Source organism: Folsomia candida, unplaced genomic scaffold (genome assembly GCF_002217175.1).
Source record: "Folsomia candida strain VU population unplaced genomic scaffold, ASM221717v1 Fcan01_Sc002, whole genome shotgun sequence".
In the NCBI taxonomy this organism is placed as follows: Eukaryota; Metazoa; Arthropoda; class Collembola; order Entomobryomorpha; family Isotomidae; genus Folsomia; species Folsomia candida.
The window spans coordinates 18,030,680-18,052,112 of NW_019091194.1; the positions used below are offsets into that span (position 1 = coordinate 18,030,680).

At 39.0% G+C, this 21,433-nt stretch overlaps 1 protein-coding gene across 3 annotated transcripts in view; it reads left to right on the forward strand.

Annotated features, from left to right (window-relative positions):
* Window positions 1-21,433, forward strand: part of LOC110845057 (protein C-ets-1) — a 61,534-nt gene that overhangs the window by 4,469 nt on the left and 35,632 nt on the right. The window contains exons 1-3 of one of the 3 annotated variants that reach the window (XM_035848763.1): window positions 2,280-3,086; window positions 4,698-4,856; window positions 8,061-8,301. In XM_035848763.1, the coding sequence (XP_035704656.1) occupies window positions 4,752-4,856; window positions 8,061-8,301 (346 nt within the window). In that variant the 5' untranslated portion in view covers window positions 2,280-3,086; window positions 4,698-4,751. Of the gene's footprint in view, window positions 1-2,279; window positions 3,087-4,400; window positions 4,614-4,697; window positions 4,857-8,060; window positions 8,302-21,433 lie in introns of those variants that run through there. The other 2 variants (XM_035848764.1, XM_022091414.2) reach the window with 2 other exon arrangements.

A 21,433-nucleotide genomic window follows, 5' to 3' on the forward strand; every position in this document is an offset into this window, starting at 1 on the left:
ATCCACAAGATCTAATGACTACCACTGTGCTACACATGGCGATGTCGGTTTAAATTAGTATTGCACTGAAAGCGATGAGATATTCAGCATTTCGAAGGAATCGCACGCCGCTTTGATCAAGATATTCGACAATCATTCTGATAGCATGATATTTGTATGCCGATTTCCAAAAATTTAGTACTGGAGACATTTGCTAGCACGAGATAAGAATTTTTGACACTTTAGCACCGTCAATATGAAAGTGCACGTAGAAGAATTTTAGATTGATTCGGAAAATCACACAAATTTGGCATGCAATATTTTAAATAGTAGACGAAACTCCAGGTTTGGAATTTTTGTAAGGAGTATAAAAGGTTTATAGTGACGTTTAGAGAACATGGAGTGACGGCATCATTTTGAGACAACATTTGCATTCCATTTGCATATCATTGGCTGTTCTAACAATTTTCTAATTTTAACTAGTTGGAAATATTCCAATTTTATTTCTAGATTAATCATTTGCTTCATTGAACTCCACAATTCTCGAGTCGCACTCAAATTGTTTAAGTTGAAATGTTATCGGCAAATAAAAGAAATTGAAGATCATGAAGGGCAACGTGATGCTATCTCTCCAAGATGAGACTAAAAGCAATCTTGAATATATTTCTTAAGAACAATAAGTTCCATCCATATCCCTTTTGTGTGTATCTCCATTCTTGTTAGTCTCAACCGCCGTTCGTATCAATGTCAATTCAATTGTGCATTCTGTGGGACAAACCTCTTCATAAAATATAATAATAAAAAGGACTCATTGATTTTCAATTGCGTTGTTCTTTTCAGTTCTTCATATTTTCCCCAAACCCATTTTTTTGTCCATTTAATCATAAATTTATGTCAATCGATTCAGGGAAATCGCAGGCAGACCTCTGGAAACATGCATCCCATATAATATGTAACATGCCTTATTTATGAGGCTATGGTAGCTTGGATAAATGTTTTTCTAGCTTGTCATTTCTGGTGGTTGACAGTGTGGCAGATATTGTGTGCATGCATCTGCTGTCTGTTGTCGTAGCCTTAAGAAGAGTGGAAAACATGTGTGCAAAATATTTTCTTGGTTCACAAGAGACAATTTCAAATATCTTGATTTGCGAATGCGATATAAAATCCTGAACCATGAATTTATGACCTTGGGCACTGAACTCGATACATCTCTTCTGCGTTGCATTTTCTTCAAAACTATAATTCCGATGCACTTGAGCAACAGTTGAGTTCATATTTTATGCATTCCTCGCTCGTATTTACCCTCAATGACGAAGGCGAAGCTCTTAAATATTAAATTGGTGTGAAATCAATCAATCCCGCACAATAATATCTTGTGGCGTTCGTTTAAAGTATTAGTCTCATATTTTGGAGTGGAAAGACAAGCAAAGTTTAGAAAAAAACCACCACAGAAAAACATTTTGATGACTCCAAATCAACCTGAATGGTTTATGATGTCTGTTTTGGTGGGTTCGACTTTGCTAATGACTTGACACTGGATCTATGTATACCTTTTCGCCAGAGGCGTGTGAATTTGTATTACTCGAAGAGAGGCAAAACATCTTTTTGTTTCAGGTGGATTTATGACAATATTACCAACTCTTACTCATCCAGCATATACTTAGGATTAGTGCATGGCGTTACCTAATACAGGAACATGTTGACGCTTCACACGGCATCAAAACTTAGAAATGTTTATTTCCCTGAAAAGTTTAAAGTTAGAGCTGAAGGTTGTGGTGAGCTGAGTGTGTATTTGTGATGGACTTATAAAATACATTGTGCTTCTTGTAAATAGCCAAGGGTTCGGTCTCGCACATATTTCGTCTTCCTGCCTGGGTCTCAGCAAACTCATATTTTAACTGCTAACCGTCATTGCACTTGTTACTTCTTGGCGTATAGCTGCGATAGTTATTAGAGCCGTTGGTTGGTGTGTGGGATACGAAGGATTTCGGTCAAGAATTGTGTGAAATGAAGGGCTCTTCTTGTGTCTCAAGGATACAAAGTATGGATGAAGCAGCAAAGAAAAAAGGGCTCTTGGATGCATGTATGAATACATTTCAAACTCATCTTAACTTTTCCATTGTTATCTGTACCATCGCCGTACTCCTACTATCGACGTCTTGGTAGGTATACACGTAGCGTGGTGGTGGTGGCGATGGTGTGGTTTCAAGGGTCTCATCTCATTCAGCTTTCTTCGTCATCCTCCACCCCATCATCGTGGCATGAATCGTAAGGTTCCTTGCTGGGCCACAGAAAGATTTCAAACCTTTCAGAGCTCACATCAATTCTGGCTTTTATGTCGGAAAAAGGTTCTCTTGTGGTGCGTCTCGTCTACATCCCAGAACCAACTTTATCGTGACTCTTATCATTTTCAGTAAGAAAAATGAATTATTATAGTTTTCTTTAGTGAAGAACATTCTCGCGATCAAAATAGGTCATCAGAATTGAGACTGGAATTGAGTTGTACTTGACAAGGTCGAAAAACGACGCATTTAATCAAAATTAATTGTACACACGTGTTTGAACGTATTGGTAAATTAAGGACAATATATTACTCGCCAAATGTATTCATATATCGCAACATTCCATCATTATTAAACACGTTTTGTTTTTTGAACAAAGTGGGTTTAGTGTTTCAGGCGAAATTCAAATATCGAATCAAACGGTGCCAGAATTGAGAAGTGTTAAATATTTAATATGTTATGTTGGCAGTTTGGCTTGCGTATGGTTAGTCAAGTACAAAATAATAATAATAATAATAAAGTACAAAATATCGTCCACGTGTATGCCTAACTTTGCTGGCAGGGAAGAAAATGTTGGTGTGTCGAAATTGTCCAACTCCATAAAACTCATGAATAAATAACTCTTTACAATCTAACATCTAAGTATACTCGTGCTCAGTTTGAATCTTTCTCTAAAGTTTGGTGTGTTCAACAATATTTAAGTAAAGGGGGAAACACACGGCAAAATATCCATAAAATTTGCATTAATCGAATATCGACTGATTGAACTGGACAGAAACAGGCAAACGGTACCACCTCACCCAACTCGCTTTATCCATCCTTCATGTAAGTTTACATATAAATGTACGTACATACAAACACAGGCCCCTGCAAAAGCTCAGCGTGGGTATAATCCTCCTCCGCTGTGTAGTTATAAGTAGTACAAGAACCATCAATTGTCAATCCGAAGCAGTTAGAGCAGTCTTCTCAACAACTTTTCCAAGTGTATCATTATTCAAGCAAAACGGACCATTATTATTCTTGCGATTATATATCGAGTCCATTCCATCGACTAAATATTACAAATCCTCACAAATGGGGAAACCAATATGTGTCCCATTTCAACCCATTCATTCATACGATTTGGGTAGAAGAAGCTTTCAATAGCGAACAGTGATGCAAGTATTCTTAAATCTATTTGCGTATGAATGAAACCTGAACCGTTTGCAGATGATTTTTAGATTGCATACTCATCGTCGTCTCCTCCACATCTTTTTCATAAACATCGTTGAGCAGTAAACACTGAGCTAGAATTACAATTAAACACTGCAATGCGAAAACAAGACACGATTTTTCCAGCTCAAATTCAATGGTTATGGTTTGTAGATTAAGGATCACTCTCATCATATTAAGACTGATTTGTTATTATTCCGCGGGGGTCACCAATGCATTGCATGCCTAACACGAGTTTATTAGCTAACGATGAAAGTGAACTAAATCTCAACAACCAAAGTCGAATGTTAAGAGTTGAAATGTTACACTAACACTGATCCTACAATAATATCATCATTGGATGATTGGAGAGGAGGATGATTTCGCTATGTTGTAACCATAACTTGCGGAACAGGCATTTTGCCAACTCCACAGAAAATTGCTCATTCATTCATTTTTAGCCAAGATTATTTTATATCCCAGCAAAAGCAAGAGCATCATCAACAGCGAGCGAGTCCGTCACCAGTCAAAGTTAGATTTAAAAGTGTGGGTGTCAGTCATGGCAGATATCTTGTGAGAGAGTGACATTGTACTCTCGTTAGGGCCTTGTGATCGTCTTACAGCGCTTCTAAAATCCTTATAGTTTTATGGATAATCTGGACAAGGATTTTAGTCGCATTCGTCTTCACATCATTCCCTTGACTTGTGCTAAACAGCATGAAATAAATACCCACGAGTAGTCAACAAGTTGGGCAGGTTGGCTCTGGCCAAGTTTTGAGTGGGATACGTTTTGTAGCTCGTTCGTAGTAGTCAGACAAGGCTTATTACTAATGGTGTTATTGGGATTCATTCATGGAATGGCAGAAGAGCGAGCGTTTAAACGAGGCCCCCATAGTCACTGCTCTTTGGTGATTCGCTTTATACGGGACGGATGAGCACCGTAAAGCGAAACTTCATTCAAGAATATTTCTCTGCTCTCTCTCGTCCAAATGAAACTTGGCTTCATTCAGTTTACGAGTTGGCATCCACGCTTGTAGTAAAGTAAAAGTGCTGTTGGGAACAACGCAACGAGTATTATGCAATTCGACGCCTGGAATCGTACAGTGTCACTCTAGAACTAACTAAATTACTGCTTTGCTAGCTACTTTGCTATAAAAAAAAGTGTGCAAGTGATTTTAATAAATTCTTGATACATTTTTTACTGACAAAAAATAAGTGAATGTTGTGTGCCCGTGTTTGTTTCAGGGGCGGTTTGGCAACTTTTCGGCAGTGCCCGACACCTTTTCAGTGAATGAAGACATGGATTACTCGTTGGCAGACTCTGCTTGGTCTCACTACGAAATCGATTGTGCCTTAGAGGACACTGACAACTTCTACTCGTCAAAAAAAGAGATGCCGAAAAAGGTAATGATAAATTTTAGCCACTCATTCTCATCAATAAATATGTACTTTCATAATTACTCATCACTTTATACTCCGCTATGAGCTACACGTCTTTCCAATTGCTCTCATTCATTATTACTTTGTGGCAGCATGGACTGTATGCAGTGTGGCGTCGTACAATAATAATGCTCATCATCCAACCCAATTATGCGCAAGAATTAATGCACCAGCATACTCGGCACTTCTTCGATTATTCATTACTTTAGTGGGAAAATGCATGTAAAATGTGTTGATTGAGACATTCGAGGGTGGAAAAACATGGATTGAGTCATTTTATTCCAGTCCCGGTCGAAGAAAAAGTGGAATAATTATAACTTATTTGTACAAAAGTCGACTTGACACCGTGAGACCCCTTCTTCAGTCGAGGAGGTCATGTCATGGATTAAGCATAATGTCACCAATCCAGAGGATGAACATTCTTCTAAACGGTGATTTCCTCTTCAAAGTTCTCTGGTGGCAGTGTTCTTGGTACAAATCATGGCATGTCAACCTCCCCTCATGAGAATAATTAGAATAAGTGAGACGACGTTGGTTATGCTTCTTCAATGTGTGGGAGAGTAAATGAAATTGGATCCTTGCCTCATTTCATCCTTTATTTGAGCTACCCTTGCCCTGTCATGTCACTCGTGTTGTTATATTTATCTACGTAAATGTGTAGGACATGTGTTTAGTAGAGAGATGCGAGGAACCCTTTCTTCCCATCCCTTTGCGTCGTTATACATAAATCTGGAAGATGCATGTTGGTCGGAGGACCACTTTAGTTCAATCAGTTTATAAATCTCTGAGGGTGGCTTTTGACAAAATTTTTCAGAATGGTAAAATAATGATAGGTGTCTGCCTCCTCTCCATATCTGTGCAATTTGCAACTCGTAATAGCAGCATTATTAACAGTGGCATGATGCATTTGTGTACATATTATGTTGTCTAACACAACGTTGTGTTTAAGCAAGCACAACAAACAGGTTGATACGGCGAGCGTCTGAGGCAAATAGCAGTGATTCATTCATAAAACGCTCTCCGACGGTTGATTAACAATGGTGAGTACAAGTTTACAAGTTGTGCAATGCAATGCGTCATCACGTCTCATGCAAAATCTCAGAACCAATCACCCACATTGCGTTTTTTTGGTACATGCACAGATACCTAATGCATGCCTACAGACACATGTACAGAATACTCATCTTCTTCTACTCATTAAGGAGGATGTTTTAGTATTGCCATTTATCAATATGCAATGTATTACAGTGTATGGAGCTAGAATTTATTGTTAGCTTTCCAGATTTTAAAATAAACCTAGCTTTAAAAACCAAGTACTCAGAAGAACTACACAGTTTGAGCATTAGTTTCTTTAGCTGAGGAGGAAGAAGTAAAACATACAAGAATCGAGAAATTGTTCTCATCCAACTTATTGGTCTGTTTGCTTACTCAATTTGTTAACACTAACAAGTGAAGACACAAGACAAGATTTTAAAATTCAAATATTATCTTTGGCAGATTGGGTGTCACGTCATAAACTTCTTCTTCTTTGGGTAGAAACACAGGTTTCATCTCATGTCAGCCAGGGAGCGAAGGGGTGAAAATCTGTTTAATTAATAATATTCTCCTCTCGCCTCTGACCTGCTGCACTCCACAAACCAGGCACGACCGACGGGTAGATCTCATATGCAGGTTCTTGGTTGAGCATAGCAGTTAAACCAATAAGCACATTATTGCCGTAGACGAGGAAGAAGACGAGTCATGACTCTGCGTTCATTCATGAATTCATAGATTGTGAATGAATTTTTTTTTACTACAAAGTGCGTCTTGCTGCTTCAGTGGTGCTGGTATGATGGCATGGTTGTAAAAACGACCGGAAGGAAGTCACTGCTTATTACTAAATACACAACACACCAACCACGCAGACACACACACACTTGGTTTGACACTTGACAAATTAGCCGTATCTTAGGGTCAGCAAATTAGTGTGAGATTGCTTTGAGGGCGTCCGATGATCTGTAGGCAGTATAACAAAGTGTACAAATCCACATTTAGCCCGTCCACGTCATTGTTTAATCTATTTTGAGAATTCTTGTACATCTCTCAACTAGCCTTAAACAACCCTTCATTCTCGTGTTTTTTCTCGACAGGAAATTTGGTTGACATACATGGATTTGTGCATTGTTTGGTTCGTTATATATAGACATCTGGTAGTTTTGATAATAGGTTTCCAATCATCGTCTCTCTCGCTCTCTCAAAATTGTTGTTACTTATTTACAACTTTTTAGCAAATACATCCCTGTTTTCACGAGTGGCATTTTTTAGTCACTGTGATCATCTTCAGTCCCAGAATAAATCTTTCGGGATAATTTTTTGGATAGACATTCACAGAAACACGGTCTGTTTTCACAATGCATAAGATGAACCAAATCCAAGACACTTTTCCAGACAAACCTTATTGTAAACTTGGCGTATGATCCATGTATTCGAATTGCATGCTGACTTTTATGGAAAAGTTCGGGAATAATCTAATTGGGACTAAAAGGAGACGTAATCATCCAAAAAGTCAATTCCTTGAACTTCAGCAAGGTGACAAATGTATGCACATGATTTCAATGACTTGTACTGCTCCAAGGTGAAAAATGCCCCTTTCTTATCTCATCCTACTTAACTAAAATTGAATTGGATACAGATTTCATTGTCAATTTATTTTCATTGCGACTGCGTGGCTGCTACAATTTATATAAATCTTAATACAAATAGGTATGCAGAAAAGCATTTGAAAATAGCATCTTTTCAGTGCCAAGAGCATCCTTCTTGTCCGAAGTGATAACTCAGAATTCGTTTTTGCTCACTCTTGAGACGTTTAAAATCAGGGAAATTAGAAAATGCGACATCCTGATTATTGTTGATTGAAGGTGAAATTTGAGTAAACGCCAGAGTACCACAATGTCGAGAGGTATGTACATTAGCATTAGGTCCTTGATGACTGCTTTTGAGCACACTTTTACACATTTCGTCACTGCGCCATACAAACATTGGCGTCCGGTCTGCACCCCGTCATTGTTAACATCTTTGCTTCATCATATATACGAGCGAAAGTCGCCGAAAGTTGCAAAATGGTCTCGTCTGTCTGTTAAGCCAACTTTTTGCATGCATGTTTGTTTGAATTGGTTGTCTTATCCGCAGGTCATCCGGTTTCAGTTGGACTCGCCGTCCAAGATGTCGAAAGCGTCGCGCGGAGGGGAAGCTCTGTCCCTCTTGTCAGGCCAGGTGCAGGTGAAGCAGGAACGTGGTGAGGACGACTTTGTGGCCCCCGTTCGACCTCCACCCGGTCGTGGAGCTGGTGGGGAGCGCCGAGTGCCCTGTTCCATCCAGAAAGTCCCCTCCATTTCAGACCTCTCGGATCAAGAGAGCTCAAATTCACTCGGTAAGGAAAACATTTTCACAATCTTTGAAAATTATCATGGTGTAAGAATGTCGTTCACTAGAATTTGGGCCAAAATTTCCATTATTTAAGTTGATTCGGAATTAGCATGGTCGTATCATCGTTGACATCATCACCTGGTCTTATCTACCGTCATATTGATTAATTGAATGGATTATTCCAGCAATAAATGAACTCGTAGTACTTACACCGGTTATGTGGCTGGACTTTCGGAGATTTCATTACTCATTATTTAAACAAACTCTGCGATAAGTGTTGTGCTGCTGATATCAGCTTCGCACACAATGCTAATTTCATTTTCGGGAAATGAAAATGAACAGGAAATGAAAATCTGCACTTGGAATTATTTTGACAAATAAGTCAAATGATTTCATTATTTGAAGTAACATATCCAAGCTGTCTGGCTGGAGGTTGCTTGTGACACGCATTCCTGCATATCGTATGAAAATCGTGAGCCATGTGCATAAATACTTATCTGCACCAGCATTATCATGTTCTTAGAATATTATTAGTAACGTTGTTGGGCTGTGTGCTTGGTTGGTGTTTGCCCTCCAAATGACTCGGCAGTGGTGGTAGGAGTACTCAACAATTAATTTCTCTGATTTAAATTGAAATATAGAGTTGCAGTTCAATTGACCATTTTCCATGTGTTTCTTAATGAGGATGCAGATTGTTAAGATAATTAAAATTCACCAAGCATAAGGCTAGTCAAATAGTTCCTAGACCACAGATTTATTAGACCCATTTCGACAATCTGTTTGCCTTCTATTGATTAATCTTCTTTCAATTAATCTTCATTAGAATATGAGATTCTCATCCATGTGACCCCAAATTTTGAACTGCTCTCCCATTAAATATGTATTAAATATCAGAATCTTCCCTGGTTAGCAAATGTCAAAACAATTGTGATCATAATTAAACCAGATTTGTTCATATTAAGATTCTTGATTGGTTTGCAGCATGTACATGCACAAATAGATATATATTTAATACACCCACTAATATGTACGTATTTAGTTGGCATATGAGTCATTTGTACATACAAACGAATGTTACAATTAATTTCTCCGTCGTACTATTCCCTGGTAGTGGTTTTATGTTGCAGCCACCCTGTCTGCTCTTTCAAGGTAATCCAACAAAACGGCAGCGTCCAGGTTGGCTGGGGTTTGCTTTGTGAAACATAAGAGCTGAAGGTGAACTAAATAAGATTGCCTTGTAACCCGACACTTTTCCTTCGGTCCCATAAATATGCAGACATAATGGTACATACATATTTACAACCATTTCTCCCAACAGGGTCCATAGTTCCTTAAATTCCTTATTTTTCGAAAAATGTTATAATTGACATGAGCACTATTCGGTGAGGGACTGGAATGTTGTGCGAAAGATGAGACGAGTGATCCCAACAATTAGCGTGACCTGTTTACACCTGGATGGGCGGAGCTCATTAGCTTCATATTTTATTTGTAGGGAGTGGACATTGATAAACAACTCGTTTGTGCGATAATACATCGGATCAGATTCCAATTAGCTCTCTCACTCAACAACTTGTTTACACCTTCATTTACACTTTACGCTTCTCTGACTTGTCCAACCAAATGATACTTTTTTATGTACGTGTCTTCTCCTATGTCTTTGCACTGAACTGACCTCATTGCTTTCTTCGGTAGGAATTGCGTAGGTGTCGTCAGGCTTTCTTAATTAAGCTTTTGATACACCGTTTTTTGTCAATAGTTTTCTGATGGACCTGTTGTCTGAAAAAAGTAGCGTCGCTTAATAATAATTGGCTCCTAATTTGATGATCATGACATGATTGGGATATATTATTGAGTAGTCGTGGGGGGTCGTCTCCGCCACTCTTGCTTATTTGACACTCTTTCCAGTTAACGAATTGTCGTCGCTCGGAGAACGAGTACTAAAAAGTGGTGTCAATAAAGATTCCAGAGCGTGGCGAATATTAATACGACTCAAATTTGGAAAAGATATACCGTTGAAAATCTTCTGGTTATTGGATTTTTAATTCTCAACTCGTCGTTTACCCCGCATTCTGTAGCGTGTAGGAGGTTATCTCTCCAAGATGGTGGCATTTGTTGGAGGCGGCTTAATTTTACGTGTACAGTGCTAATGATGGCTATGTGTACACAAGTACTGGACGGATATCATCACAGTAATTCACCATCGGGAGCCTTTACACTCTCTGTTTCAGGGTAAAAAAAACCTTTACATCTTTCCGACTGCCCGACTGGTTTTTCAAACCTTATTCTACTTTTAGCCCTTCGTCGGCAAATCTCAATCACTTTGTCCCCCGACAACCTCCTAATGAAATCGATTCACCAATTTCAAAATACGAAAAGCTTCAGGGTAAAATGAAAATTATAAAGTCTATCACGTAAAAAACCCTGGCGAATTCATGTATGAAAATTTTCCAAGAAATTTTCAACTCTTAAATTATCATCACTCCGACGCCATGAAAGAGTTTTGAGTTTTCTAAGAATCTCATTTCCACACGTTTTACACTGTTCCGCACAGTGTCGTTCTTTCTGGAGAGGATAAAAGATTAGTTGCTGCTGGTTAGCATGGACAATAAACCATGTAACTGGGGATACACTGCATGAGATGATGGATCTGGACGGAGGTGAGGTGCGATGGAGGTGTATTGTCATCTCTCATATTCTTCTTTCTCTCTGCCTGTTAGTTTTTTTTGTACAACTGGAACCTGCCATTACTCATGTGGCATTATTATTAGTCAGGTATCATGTGTGGACCCTTTCCCACACTCACACTTGATCTCAAGGTTACATTGTTGGGTTATTCCTCAACTTTTTAGGGCTTTCCAGTCCATCATCCAATGCAGATCGTTTTCTTCAGTTTCTTGTTATCCCAATTGCAGGCTTTGGTCTGCATCGTAAATCGTGTTTAATTCAAAGACGATTCATGACGATGAGGAGCTACGTGTCGTTTGGAGCAGAGATGAGTTGTAGGATTAGTCCGATGTGAGGGTGGATAGGTTGGATTAGTTTCATTTTTATATGCATCACATCGCAGGTAGATCACTGCATAGAGAGAGGAGACCCTCCTGATTACTTCTTCTTGTTGGTGAGGGAGGACATTGTGAACAAATCCTGCATGGAATAGAAATTGAATCGACGACGCTGTTCTACCCTTTTCGGAGTGCTTCGTATTATTATGCACCCCGGACGGAATAACCTCATGTGAAATTTGTATTATTTATTTTCGTCTGTGACTTTTTCGACTTTTCCATTCTGTCACGGAGCGAGGGTCATGACATGATGATTACATTACAATTATTACACAACAATTGACAATCACATATGTTCCAGGGGACACTGAGGACGACATGCTGTTCTCCTTGTGTGATGATCATAAAATTATTGTTATCGTCGTTCTCCATTTCGTTGCTTCTATTCATCCACAAATCAGGGCCAACTGTCTGCGGATCTCTCTCGTCCAATTTGTCTTCAGAATTATCTATGTACCTTTGCTCGTCGTGTATTTTATTGGATTTTTTATGGAGAAGTTTACAGCTTTCTTCAAATATTGCTTCTTCTGAAATCCAAATATTTGATAGTAATATTGCTCCTTCTCCTATGACAAATGTGAATCCTATGTAAAGTGTTCTTTATTATTGTAATGCAATGCTATCCGATATTCTACGTGGATGACTCCGTTTTTTACTACTGTCAGAGTAAATGGTGTGTTAAATCCTGCTGTGAGATTGTCAAAATCTTTGGAGGCAATCACCCATACATTATTGGATTGGATTTGTAGCTTGGTACCTGCTGAAAGATGGTAGTAAGGAAACCATCTCTCATCTTCGGGTGGAAAGATGGGTAGGACTTGTGGGATAGGCAGGAGAGTGTACAATATACATATGTATGTGTACATGCATACAGTGCATAAATAACATGATTGACAGAGAGGAGTAATAACTTGATACTATTGAATATAATTTCCTAGAAATGATATTTTGTCATTGTCTAATGTCTGATGATTTATTTTTTGAATGGCAAATTCGTAGATGATGAGTGTCATCAAATATTTACTCATTAGTATCATCTCATATTGTATGAATTTGTTTGCGAAATGTGTGTAAAGGGAATTAAACGAGGTTCAACGTGGAGTTTAAAAATCAGGAGATGAGGAGATATTTTAGATAGATGGATGGGATTCTTCATCAAGATTCATGATTAACCACATATTTCTATACTCGAATAATGCAAGTAATAATAGTTTTTGGTTGGATATCCATTAAAAATAAATCAGAATTTATTATTCCTGCCGCTGGTGGGTGATATTGACTAACGTTGGAAATGTTGAGCTGGCCCAGCGGTTGTTGTAGAAAATTTTTGTACATTTGAGGTTGGAAAATCGTTCAAATATATCCCAAATCTTGTCATGTTTGAGTTTTCTAGCCGACAAGAACTTCCCATTACCCAATGCTCGAAGATGTTGGATGGGGTCCAGCTATGTGCATATTCTTTGTTTGTGCTTGAGATATGGTGCACATAGATATAGCCAACGTTGAACCATTGTCGGTTGACTCAGCACTTTGAGACGCTCAATGGACGAGCTGAGAAACGAAACCCAAAGCTTTTAACCGTTCGTAGTAAAATCAAATAGTTTTACGGCTTCAGATGTTCACAACCCGACCGAAACTGTGGAACATGTAGGGGCTTGGTGGAACTAAATTCTCCTTCATCCGTCCACCTCGGACCCCTGAGTTCCATTCGTTTCATTCATGAAATCTGGGAATCGCCTCCAGCCTCGAAGGGAGAAAAAATTCTTAGACTCAATAACATCCATGGACAGTCTTTCCTCTTAAATTGCCTACCTTTCGTCACGATACATGGAATACAAGTGCAGCGTCCACCACACATTATAATTTTACTGCCCCCACTACCAGTACCCCTTCGTACATAGGACAAAGAAACAACGTACAAGATGATCACAGATACACATTAAATTTTGTACGTGGTAGAGACCTTCTCTCTCAGGCCGGACTTTAATGCTCGAGTTATTGTTTCATTCATAACTTTAAAACCATGTGTAAATTTCCGGTCTCCAGGAATAGTCCGTCATCTTCTAACATCTTTTTAAAAACCTGTTTCAGCTTCTTGTGTTTTTATCGCGACTTTAAACCACTTTATAGCTCATCCCAAATTCATTAGCGAAGGTATAGCCATCGCTGTTACGCATATGTGCTTACTCGCCTTCATAAGTACACTCACCTACTGCGCTGTTGGCAGCTGTGATTAAGAGGAAGCCGTAAAGATGAAACGATCATCATGTCATCTTCTCTCGAAGCGAATGAACCAAGCAAAAGCCATGAATGAACAGTGAGAACTACTCGTCTCCCATGGACAACGACGCGTAATGTGACTTTTTCTACACGTATTTACTAATTGACCGAATCTAAAAACCACTGTTTTATTTATGCACTATATGGTCGGACAAAGCAAGGGCTTGCATTAATATGAACATAGCTACTGTAAATAAATATGCTCAGATAGAGATGTAGGTAGGCTGCACTTTGGGCTATAATAAGGCAAGTGTGCATCAAGTGTTACACCAATGAATAATCTCAACCAGGGGATCATCACGTTTTCCAGAGACTCTCATTCAAGGAAAGTGGTTGACTGGAAAATTTGATGAGCTGCTTCTGCCCTGATTTCATCCACTATTATTCCTTCCCTTCTAGCAGCTCAGCATGGGAATCAAAAGTAACGAGTCAATGAATTATTGTCCATTGATTAGGCACATCCTGTGTTGTTGAGACCAAGTGCATGGTGGTGGAGATTTAATTTCTCTTTGTTTCCCCATTATTTGGGAATCAGCCATTTCCAGACAACTTCTTGGTCCAACTTTTTTTCACTTCTCTCAACTCAACTCTTTCGTTACAGATTGGCAAATACTTTCTCACGATGTTTTCTCATTATCTGACCAGTGTGTTCTTGGGCGTGGAATCGTGGTGCATGTGATTCTTCATGTTTTTCTTTCGACACTTCGTAAGCCGAAGAAACGCCATGATTAATTTGTGCACAAACAAACATTACGATTTGTGGAAAGGCATAGGCAGCCAGATGTGTGTAATAAGATCCCTACAAAACCGTAGTAGACATATGCTGACTATTCCTAATAATTGCAGAGATGCACATAGGTGAAGACGACTCCAATGAGTGAGTCACCGACAAGAGCCAATAAGTTGTGCTGTGTAAATACAACTTTCTTCACATGTTGTCTTTGCTTATTACTCCGAAGAACGACAAGCCAGGCAGTTTGGCACATAGGGCAGGCAACCCGTTAGCGATGTCTTATTGCAAAAGGAGTCAAAAAATGACTCGTCCACCTCTCAGAGCAGACGTTCTACTTGAGAAAGACGCGGATAAGCAGTGCCACTGACTATAATTCAGCCGAGTGATTTAGGATATTATGATTTCTCTTCTCGGAGGAGAGAGGCGGACGAAGGGCAAACAGAGGACGTGTATTTAAAACTTTTATTGTTGTTGATGACAGTCTGCTCGGCTATGAGTGTGGGCCGTGTATGTCTTTGCATGTGTGTATACACATAAATAAACAGCACCACATTTCACTTACCTTACGCCAACTTTAACCAGACTACTTATTATCTGACTACTTTAACTACTTTAAATTGCCAAAAATAATGGTAAACTTTATTAGAATCCATATTTATCGACATTTTCGTACCGTGGAGTACATAGCAGCATAATCGATAAATCGTAGAATGATAAGGTGCCCCAACATCACATTCATAACTTGCATTCCACGGGAGACAAAGACGAGTTGAGAGCAAGAGCGCCTCGTTGAGCGACTCGGCAAAGCAGAGGAAAGCAGTTTGCCTTCATGATTCCAGATGGACTCACGGTACGAAATATCAACTCGCTTTTCCTTTGTTGAGACGAGAGAAGAATTTCATATTGTTGGAGGAGTAAGTGTTTTTATTTACGATAAGTTCGTTATCCATTCTTCTTTTCACGCCAATTGTTACAAAATACGGAATTAATTAATCTTTTGCATTAGAAAAATGCAAGTCTATTATCCATTTCATTGTATGCGCAACAGTGGGTGGACATGTTTATATTAAGGACACTTTCTAATCCCACTTTGTGCCTTTGTCTCTTAATTTATGCAATTATGGGATGCTTTGTTAAGTAAATTTGGGTTGAAGCATGGGGCACCAGGTTCAGGTAGTGAAGGTATTATTACTGGCATTTGTTGGGTTGGAGCTCTATGTTAATCGAAGATTTGAGGAATTAACGTACACATGTTTGTGTTTGTCCATAAGCATGAAATGTTCTATGACGACTGGTAGTTAGCAATCACGACAAACAACAAACGTCTGCGCACATAAATACTTTACATGGCTGATCTCGCTTGGACAATTGAGTAAGCATTTTCACACAACTTGCATATATTCAACTCTGAGCACATAGTACAGTTGTCTCATCATTAACATATCTACATATGTATACATATATGACTAATGCGACCGTTTTTGCTTGTTTTGTAATAAATTTTTTATGCGATCGTCGATTTCTTTAGTCCGAGCTCTGATTATGTGATGGATTTATACCTGCGACCAATTTCTACTTGTTCGTAATGACAAACCTGTTTTCATAATGGTACATATAGCATTTGCTACCCATGTGTCCGTAGAATATTTTCCGTAATCCGAGCAAATGCGTCACCTCTGTCTTAAAAATTGGTAATTTTTCCCACACTCACAATTTTTGAATCTTGGTAGCAAGAAACCAGATCAAGTTCCCAGACTTTTACTGGAACAATTACATATTTATTTATTATCCTCGTAAATATTAGCATGTAGAAGAGGCTAAAGCGCCTACAGGGCAAACATCATCCATCATTTCACTCATGCGATGGGAAATTGTTTCAATCTTTGAATTGATATTGTGCCGTGTCTTCTGCTAACATAAAATGTAAATTATCTTAAAAACGTAATTGCGATTTCTTCTTGTAAGGCCTTCACATTAAAACTGAACCCCGATCCGTGCACCTACTTAATTGCACAATGGGATTAGTACATGCACAACAAAGGGCTGAGGAATTTTCACATATTCTTCATCCATAAAAGAGGGAAGTTTACTTGTAGTGGGTGGTGTGATGTGGCAATGAGGGTGAAAAGTGGTACATATGTACATACGTGCATGCATGGGCATTCTACATAATATTCACGTTCGGCTTATTTATTGGCTGCCTATGATTGCTGGTAGCTGATTGTTGTGGTGGTGGCATTTGTTCATCTCATTGTTCAGGAGAGTCAGAGGAGTCGGACGGAATGAGTAATTAGGGAGGGGGATGATGTTGGCCAAAATTAAGTAGCCTCTCCCTGGGAAAGCTCCTGAACTTATCGGACACTTGAGCGTGGGAAAGAGGAACATAATGTGATTGTTATCATCACCGATACACAAAATCTACAGTCTCCTCTTGTCCGACCAGTCAGCGAGGGTAGGGTGCATGTTGGCCCATGTGGATTTTTTAGGGTGTGCAGAAGACCCCGTGTTTTTACTTGTCTTTGAGGAAATCTCACTTAATAATTGTCTCACATTGTCCCTCGTGCAGGTTGAGTCTTCCCCCTTTCATGGGAAGATACATGTAAAATGCCTCTCTTGTAAATTATTGGTGGTAATAGCGGTCGTCTATAAATTGGGTAAAATAAAGTGGCTAAAAAACCAGAGCCTATGAAACTGAACTCATAGCATAGCGCCATGATTTAATAGACTTGGGAGTAGCACTGATGATGCATGACAAGAATTGGAGATGAGACTCCCATCATTCATCTCCATTTTCTTCTCATTATCTTCTAGTCCTTGGCTGTGCCTTCTCTCGTAAAGTAAAACCCTGAGAATTTAAACTTGTCCAGTTCCCAAAAGTCTGGATTCCGAAATCATTTTTATGAACTCTTCTTGCTCAAATTTAATGATAATCCTCTTTCGAAGCCACTGATCTCGTTGGACTTTTGACTAAACAACCCCCGACCAACATCATGTAGACTATTTAGCATTTATCTCGAGTGGTTGCAACGCATCAGAGAAAAATTAAAGCTTTCAAACTATTTATCTGCACTGACAACGCACTCAAACTCGCTGCTCAGTCAGTCAGTCAGCCTCCTTGGTTCTCGACTTTGGTACTCGTTATCAAATACTGAGAACGGATCGAGCAACTACGGAAAACAACAATTCCAACCTCCAACGCATTGTTCCATCATTTCACTCTTCTTCTTGAAGAGCAGAGTTTCGCAGAAGTGATAAACGAGCATAAATTAATTGAAACGAAGACATCACATGTGTAATCTACGCCAAGAAGCGTTGCGATAACCACGAGAAGATAATCGGTCTCTCAAACATGGCAGTAGATGGATGTACCAAGTATCTATAAACCATATTTTCTAAACTGTAAACTAGAGCAGACGTATGCATTTAGAAGAAAGAACCCTCCATGTGTCTTCCAAATAAATAAGTTGATAGAGCATAAACAAGTTGTATGAGAGACGTTTCGTTTAAAAATTTGGAATTCTGCTCTGGATTTGGTCTCTGCATTTTGCATCTTGATCTACATTTGAGATGAGTTTGATACGCTGTAGTGTGTGGATTATAGCAAATATTATACGTAAATAGGTATGAGAGGGAAAAGGGACGCTGCTGGTGAAGAATTATATATGTCAGCCCTCTCAGGTTTATGTGTGTGTTGGCTTCTGTAAATTGTAATTGTGAATTGGCCGGAAGTATGGTACGGTAGATACATCCAACACACATTAGGCGAGCTATTAAATATATCAAGCCCTCACAACCCCATCACATTCTGCTCACATCTACCTTATGATGTTTTGTTATAAAATAAAATGATTCGGTTTTTGGTACTGACACCACCAGTCCTGCCAACCAACCAACCACCCCAACAGCCCACCATACACACATCCATCTTAGCATAATAAAAACAGATAGTGCCAACTTATTATTGTTCAACTCTATGAACTCCAAAATTTATGAGCTGCTCGTCGTCTCTGCTGGCCAAAATATTTTCCCATAGATTCAATCCACGCAGATAAATACATTCCCTCGCTCGCTTCATTTCATGATTTAATGTCGTGTCGTGCTTTGTATTCGAAAAATGCTCAGGCATTCTGTTTTACTTTTTGGGGGTTAATGATTACACACTCCCACACATTCCCAACGTCTGATTTTGCTGGATGGTGGGTATTCATTTCGTTTATGTAAATGCAGCAGAATCTTTCTGTGTCAATGCTACTTGTTTTATTTGATATTATTAGAGTTGTAGGGCAACAATAAAACGACACAGTTATTTATATCCCTTTCTCTGGTTGATATCATTATAAAGTGTCGATTGTCAATTGTCAATCTTACTCGTGTGTTGAAATTACGTTACAAATTTGATTTGTCTTGGACTCAATTTAAAAAAATAGTCTATCTTCCCAATTGTCAATGCAACTTGGGCAACACAACATTATTCACATGACAAGCAGCTCAACATTGTCCTCATTGCGTCTCTCTACAATAATTGTCATGCAGCAACGACAACAAACGAATTTACAGAACAACTACCAATTTGCCAATTCAAGGCAACAGGGAAGAAAAATTGTACACGTCGTAGCTCAGGAGAACAACTTTAGCAAGTACGTACATACGTCTCTCAAGTTGACGATGGGTGTCACATTTTATGTATTTGTCAACCAGGATTAAGTAAACACTGCCTGTCAGACTCAAACTAATTGAAATTTTTAGTTTCCACATCGCCCAGAAGGTCCTCGAGTTAGTAGATGCCATTGTGTTCTTATTGCCCATTGTTGACTTATTTACCTGGCATTCATATAAATAAATATACGTATGATCGTGTAGTGTGCCTAAATTATTTGCTAGCCATCCATAAAATAAGATTGCATTGTCTGACTTTGGGGCTGAATCCAACCTGACATTACCTGATTTACATCATCATGATGACGAATTACCCACAACAAATCCAATTACCACTCCAGACTGTTACGCGCATTATGTTATGTGAGTCAAGCTACTAATGTGACACTACATTCTTCTTACAACAATCTCACAAAGTACCAACTCCACCTGAAATTTCATGTAAAATAGTATAATCACAGACTACATATATCACCCTTACATGGCATATTTTAGCTGTTCATCATCACTGCGTAGCTGTGTCTGTAGTTGGTTAAGTAAATATGCGGAAGATAATAAGTTTTCGCATTTTTGTTCCATGAATTGATTAAAATGTGACCCTGTGTATGTGTTCAGCAGCGTAAAAAGCGTGAAAAATGTCCACCCACCGCTCTCAGCCAGCCAACCCTTGGAAAAACAAAGGGCAACGCCAAGAATTAGACAACAATAACGGCGCGTGCTTAGTATTATTGGAGGAGCAGCGTCTTCAATTATTTTTATTTGAGGCTTTAAGGTCATAAAATTACCCGAGATTTATTCTATTCATCCCTTTCGTAGCCTCCTCATTATTAAATAAATGTGAGAGAACAAGTACCCAGTCGAATCTGTCTCCCTTTCTTCTTTGGGGGCGTCGTCTTCCATCCGGTGGTGGTTGAGACATGTCATTTATTTTACGTCTTCGCTTTGTAATTCATGACGATTCAAATGGTAACTTTTTGCCCCTGCTGTTGTTCCTCTCTTGACATTACAAAATCGCCTTGAAGAAGCAGGCTATGCGATGAAGATGATGAGAAGAAGGGCTTGTGTATTTTGACGTCGCTGAATGGAATATAATAAAACATTTGCTTACATGCATTATTTTACTCCCTCGCAGAAGTGACTTTGCGATGCGAGTGAATGAGAAAGAAAGAAGTTAATAGAAACGGATGTGATAGGGTGGAGTTGTACATAAGTAACCGTTAAATAAGGACTTTTTACTATCATACACACCACTCGATAAACATTATACACGGCAACAGGTGGCTCAAGTCAAGGGTTATCTATCTAAATACTAATGCACATGCAGAGGGTTACTTGTACAACAATAAGTTGTATGAATATTACTGATACTAATGCTCACCTATTCAATTTTCTCGTACAAGTATTATGTGCCACTTAATTGGTTCACCGATCTCCCCAAGGACTGAATGCAGGTTTGGGAATGAAATAACTTTCGTCCCTCAAGTCAACAATCAGATCCGGAATCAGAGCGGGGGACTATAGTGCGCAGTAAGACTGGTCCTATTTGAGCAATGCTATCAGAAAACGCTACTGAAATTCGTGGCCATCTTTATCAACCTCATTTGATTGCTGTACATGTATTAACGAGGGAGAGGGTTGGATAAGGGAACATGGAACTAGAAAATTCTAACAAAAATTCAGTTAATGAAAACGGCCCTATTGTTGCGCCTAAAAGCTTCTCCCACCACACGTTTTCTCTGCATTGTTGTGTGATTGATGCATTTTTATGTAATTCGGTTCTGCTCACTGGCTCTCAAAATCTGATACCTGCTCCCTTAATGAATCCTCCTGCATAATAATAATCTACTCGCTCTGTGTGTGTGTGTGCGATGAGGATTTCTGGACAAGGAAATTTTGGATAGGGTTCAGGTGTACTTCATCTTGTCATGTCATGCATTGGGTTCTAGGTTTTGGTCGGTTGGTTTTACATGCTCCTTTTCAAATTATATCTACATTGCCAGAGTTTACGAACCGATTCATTTTTGAAATTCAGGAAAAAACTATAACTCGTCCACCAGCACCACACCACGCGACGCAAATACGTAGTCGAATATATTGATTGGGGTACTACATATGCATAGATTCTACTGCATACTAGATAAGTTTACCAGTTTTGTGCATGGATTTATGCGTAATATCCACTTCTCTCTGTCAACTGGTTGTCCATCTCAATTTGCTCAGTCCTTCATTTTCATCATTCATTATTTATGCATGGCTAACCAAATGATGTAATGAGAGAGATGCGTCTCAAATATTTTGCAAGTGATATTATTATTATCTTGCCCATTGGCTTTGAGTTGGACATCGTACGTACGTATCCTTGCTTGATTTCTGGGTGATGAGCCATTTCGTTGAATTATTTCACG